The sequence below is a fragment of the Lycium barbarum genome, chromosome 6 (genome assembly GCF_019175385.1).
Source record: "Lycium barbarum isolate Lr01 chromosome 6, ASM1917538v2, whole genome shotgun sequence".
NCBI classification, from domain to species: Eukaryota; Viridiplantae; Streptophyta; class Magnoliopsida; order Solanales; family Solanaceae; genus Lycium; species Lycium barbarum.
In genome coordinates, this window is record NC_083342.1 from 130,580,446 (window position 1) to 130,585,960 (window position 5,515).

The 5,515-nt window shown below is 34.6% G+C and overlaps 1 protein-coding gene across 1 annotated transcript; it reads left to right on the forward strand.

Annotated features, from left to right (window-relative positions):
• Nucleotides 1-2,709: 2,709 nt before the first annotated feature.
• Nucleotides 2,710-5,515, forward strand: LOC132598978 (transcription factor bHLH113). The gene is made up of 5 exons (XM_060312163.1): nucleotides 2,710-3,210; nucleotides 3,322-3,441; nucleotides 3,561-3,626; nucleotides 4,004-4,120; nucleotides 4,971-5,515. The coding sequence occupies exons 1-5, from the start codon at nucleotides 2,926-2,928 to the stop codon at nucleotides 5,139-5,141; spliced, it is 759 nt and encodes a 252-aa protein (XP_060168146.1). The 5' UTR covers nucleotides 2,710-2,925; the 3' UTR covers nucleotides 5,142-5,515.

Below are 5,515 nucleotides of genomic sequence, written 5' to 3' on the forward strand. Positions count from 1 at the left end.
AGCTGATGTTGTTGTGGCTTACAAGCTATTGCCCTGATTAGGAAAGTTTTGTGGTTTTATATCTCTATCATTATGTTTCTTCTTTCTTTTCAATGTATATGTAGGGTCTGTTTGGTATGGAGGAAAACATTTTTTGAAAAATATTTTTCAATTTTTCCATGTATGTTTTGGAAAACATTTTCTTTAGGAAAACAAGTGCCCTAAAAAGAGGAAAATGACTTCCGGAAGTAGGGAAAACAAGTTTCATAAGTGACATTCCAAGTTCATTAACTCCTCCCACCCACACCACACCCACAACCCCATTCCCTATAAATGCTCTTGGGATAATAGTTTCTTCCTTGCTTACCAATAATAAAAAAATAAGTTAGAAATCTACTTATTTTCCCCGAAAACATTCTCCTCTATACCAAACACACCCGTAGTGTCTGTTAAGCAGTCATTTTTACCAGTGGGATGAAGAGGTTTTGTGTGGTTTGTAGAAGTGAAGCTTGTATGTGTATGTGTATCAATTAGTTCCTGCAAGAGCGCCTTGCTTCCATGAACCACTGAAGGCAATTTGGAGGCCGTAAGTGGTGACAATGGGTGGAATTATTTATAAATCTATTGAAGGTTTAAGTTAAATGTATTTACTCGCGCCTGCTTTTGGTTTTGGATATATGGATTACTTCAGTTCTCACTCAACCATTTTGCGACGTCCAGTGGGATTTCAGTCAACAGAATTTAGTTATGACTTCTTGATGGCATAATGAAATAGTAATATGTTCCAAAGATCAAACAGCTGCAACGAATGACTTATGATTAGCAGTAATTAAGATCGAAGGGTTTATATTAATGTTAGAAAAAGATGAATGATATCTTTTGGATCCTTAATTAGTTGCCTTTAGTTGTATTCGAATCTATTGCAGCCTTTAGAGCATGGGTATCGAATAAATATATTAGTACTATAATCTTGCTCATTTACATGCACTAAACACTAGGTCAAGTGCTTGGGTTTTGGACCAGCACAGAGTAGAAGCTTAATCGAACAGAGAGATTGACCAACTTTGCATCGTCCAAAGAAGCTAAAATGTCTGCCTTTGGTTTCCTCGTATTGTTTTTAGCATAGTATTAGTGATGTTGTTTGTACAGAGCCCTATGCTTTGTGTTATGCCAGCAATCTGCGTAATTCTTACGTTTTCTCACTAGTATATTGAAGCCTTTCTCGCACTTGTCAACCATGGGCTAAGATTTGCCTCGTTTTCAATGGAAATCTTGTTCCACGTGCAAAAATCACCGTATTGAACATAATTCTAAGCTATTTTAATCTTTATCACATTTATTTAAATCTCAATTAGAGTGTAGAACCAATTGAATATTAGGTTTAATGTTGTCCTTTCTATTCTTAGGGGCCTGAGTATTAAACAGTAAAGAGTATTTTACATTGTCATGCTATTTGAAGGTTTTCCTTCCGATTACTTTCTAAGGGGAAACGGGGAATAGCTTACTATGCAATTAGTTTTTATGTACAATAGAATCGCTTAACTGGGTTTGAATTGTGATCTGCAGAACACTTGATTATCACCCTGACTAATCAAACAGTACTTAATATACGTATCATCTAGTTATTTTGTGATTAAATTAAATAAGATCCATATTCATGAACACTACAGAATTCTTATAAATAAAAATAATAAACACATAATGTTATCGAACATGTCAATTAGAAGCACTTAATGAAATTTAAAAAAAAAAAAAAAAAAACTTGAAGAGACAAAAAGAAAATGACAAAACTCAAAATCGATAGAACAATTATATTTGGCTCCGGTTTAATCTTAGTATATATAAATCTATTCAATAATCTTTTCCTTGAAAACGGACTTGAACCAAAACATACGCCCTACATGTAATACTACTTAGGACAATTGATGACTGGCCCCTTAATTCAGTTTGAGAAGAAATTGAAATAAAACAAAACCAGGTTTTGTTTTGTTGCATTCCCAAAACAAAACATTGGAGTGTGGACGATATATATAGAGAAGGGTAGCACGGTTTTCTCGGGTAAATGGTTGGAGTTGGGGAAGTTTGACTGAGACTGTATACAGTACAGTAAGAGACGATATTACCGAAGCCCTTCATTTTGCAACGGCCGTAACGCCCCCACTCGTCTCAGTAACTCTTTTCACACATTCAGAGACCAGCACGACAGACACGTCCTTGTCTTGAAAACTCATTACTCACAACAACCTATTACTCCCTTTGTGCTACGTGGCCTTGTTAATTTCTTTTCTGTCTTTTCTATTACTAATTTATTTTTTTAAATTTAAGTGACTGAATAATGATGGTGTAAAATATACTTACACAATTAAATTAATTATAAAATAGTTGTAGGTAAGTTTTTAGAATTTAATTTATACATTGTGAGTGTAGTTTAGCTCATTACACCACGTAACTTGAGAAAAATATATACTCCAACAAATTTGCTATCACAAATTAAAATTCAGTGATAATATAAGAATATTTACACTTTATGTACCTAAGGGCGTGATCAATAGAGTGGTTAAAAATCAAGAATTTTTATGTTCAATTTTCAACAGAAATAAAAAAATATGTGATTTTTTTTAAATCTATCCAAATCTTGATGAACAAAATTACTTATTACTAACTCGGACACTACAATTGTTTTAAAATATATATATTTACACTTCACTAGAAAAATGTAAAAATGAAGTCTGGGGCAATGGGTCAAATATAAGAAGCCAAACAGTCTAGTAAGAATAGAACAACACAGTGCTTATCTATCTTTGTCCCTGTCCATTTTAGTTCAACTTTAAAAGAAGCTTCCGTCGTTTACTCCCATAAACAAACCCACAAATCTCCTGTTTCTTTTTTCATCCCCATGGGTCAAAAAATATAAAGGAAAAAAATCCACCAGTATCAGATAGAGCAATGGCGAGTGGTGAAGGGTATAAGGAAGAGATACTGGACGAAAGTAGCTATTCAGAACTACTGTTTGCGGATGATGATGACCTAGGAGGGTGTTTCAATTTCACATCATCTTCTCCAAAAATGCTCTGTTTTGGTGATTACAGCAAAGCATGTGATAGTCCTCTTGTTGAAACTTGTTCTGTACAAACACCAGCACCAAAAAACCAGAAATCTGGAGTCACATGCACTGGAGATTCACCCTCAGCTTGTTCAAGTAGGAACATCAGCAAGCCCAACAAGTCCAATGTATGTACAGATTTTATTTTTTCTTATGTTAGATAGTGATTTTTTTACTTTCTTGTATTTTCTGCCTGATTTGATTTTTTGGGGTTTCTGGATTGTTTGTCCTTTGTGCAGAAAAAGCGAAATGGGGCAGAGAAAGAATCGTCTGAAAAAACAAGAGCAGTTCCTGCTGGAAATCAGAGAAATGGCAAGAGGACAAAGGTAGAAAATTCAAATGTGACAGCCCATGCAAAGGTCAGAAAAATGAAAAAACGAAAACAGACAAGTCAATTTGCATGATAACTGAAGCAGTATTCTATTTTTTTTTTCTACTTTTGATCTCTTAACATTTGAAATTCTGGACAATAATGCAGGTTAAGAAAGTGAAGCTTGGTGAAAGAATCACAGCACTACAACAGCTTGTATCTCCCTTTGGCAAGGTTCATTTTTCCTCTCTTTCTAATTAATTACGTTAATTCTTACTAATTGTAGTCAATTCTTGGAATTTGGTTTTTTATTTATAGAAGGATGATACCTGCACGTTTGTTGCACCTGATTTATTTTTCACCAACATCCTATTTTTATTAAATACCGTAAAGGGCCTAAAATGCCCTGAACTATCGTTTTTGGTACGATAATACCCTCCATCCGTCTTTCGGGCCAAAAACCATAGTTTAGGGCATTTTAGGCCCTTTTCCGTTTTTTTGTAATCGATTGGTTGTAATTTGATAAGTTAAGAATAATTCACGACTGGAAATATGCAATTTAATGTGACTAAAATGAATATTAAGTTGATTTGAAATGGGAGTAAGTGCAGACAGACACGGCATCAGTGCTGCATGAAGCGATGGGATACATCAGGTTTTTGCACGATCAGGTTCAGGTCTTGTGTTCTCCTTACTTGCAGCAACAGCGCCTGTCTCCCTCCTTACGTGTAAGTACTTTCATTTTTGACCATTTCTTCTCCTTACCCTTTTCACTAAAGTCCTTATTTACTACTTGTACAACAACCCCCCTTTTCTCACAGGCCTCCCCTTTTATTGTTTTCGTGACAAAAAGGTAAAACAAATTATTCAGTGGCCAATGAAATAAGTTGAGAATATGATGTTCATCTTTCAAATTTTGATAAAAAAAACAAAAACAAAAAAACTAAGTAATTTCTTTTCATTTGTCTTTTGAAATTTGTGGTAAAAAACAAGCGTTAATATTTTTGTCATTTCATTAAGAGTAAAAGGAAAATTTTAAATTTAAGTTGTTTGTTATTATAGAAAAGTGACTTTCTTTTTTGGGACAGACTAAAAGAAAAGGGTGCCACATAAATTGTGACAGGGAGAGTATTTAATATTTGTCCTCGTGGGAGGAAGCAAAACATCCCTGAAACCAGTGGTGAAGCCACCTTCGCCAAAAAATTGCACGGTTTACCTAGGTCAAAAATTTAATTTTTCCATTATATGTTAGATCCCCTTAACTTCTTTTTGTATTTACGTTCTTTAATTTTGACATCCCTTGGTGAAATTATTGGCTCCATTATTTCGCGAAATTAGTCGAGGTGCACGCGAGCTGGTCTAAACAGTAAAATTATAAAATAAAATAATACATTTACACTTATATACATACCGCCCAATTTAAAGAATTTTAGCGTGTTGTAACAAGTAATTGTCTTATATTTTCATGTTACTAATTCTATCTTTTTATCAGAATATCATATTTTAGCCTAATAATGCAATAATTGCATAGAGGTTACTCCACATATATTGAGTTTGTGGGAATTAAATGTGACACAGGAGGGCGGAGAAAGCGGGGAAATGGAAGAACCGAAAAAAGAGGTGTTGCTAAGGAGTAAAGGACTTTGTCTAGTCCCAATAGAGCTCAGTATGCATGTAGCTGATACTACTCTCAACGGCGCTGATCTTTGGTCACCTGCCGCCATGATGAACAATAATATCACCCAATGAACAATCCCTTTTACTGTTTTTGCTCTCTCCTTTTTCTTGTTTTGGTGGGGGGTTGATATGACAGTGTATTGCAGCTAGGGGAAGAACCCATTTTTGGATATAAAAAGACGTGATCAAAACTAGCTAGGTAGTATAAGTGAAAATGACAGTACTAGGAAGCAACTGGTTTTTGAAAGCTGATAGATCTCAAGTGGAAAAAAAAAAAAAAAGAGAATCCTTTTGTGGCAGCTGATTTATTGGTTGTAGAAAGATCAAGTGTAAAAGGCAACAAAATTTGGGGTTAGAAACCCTGCTGTGTATTGGAAATTGTACAACTTTTAGGGAAATGGTAAAGTGTATTACTCTTTACAGATCGAAGAAGGATTCATGGACTC

Bases quoted from the DNA above. Each gene is read 5' to 3' on its own strand.
- LOC132598978 (XM_060312163.1), top strand. From the start codon at position 2,926: ATGGCGAGTGGTGAAGGGTATAAGGAAGAGATACTGGACGAAAGTAGC. The intron at 3,442-3,560 runs GTCAGAAAAATG...ACAATAATGCAG, and splicing joins ATGTGACAGCCCATGCAAAG to GTTAAGAAAGTGAAGCTTGG. The intron at 4,121-4,970 runs GTAAGTACTTTC...AATGTGACACAG, and splicing joins GCCTGTCTCCCTCCTTACGT to GAGGGCGGAGAAAGCGGGGA.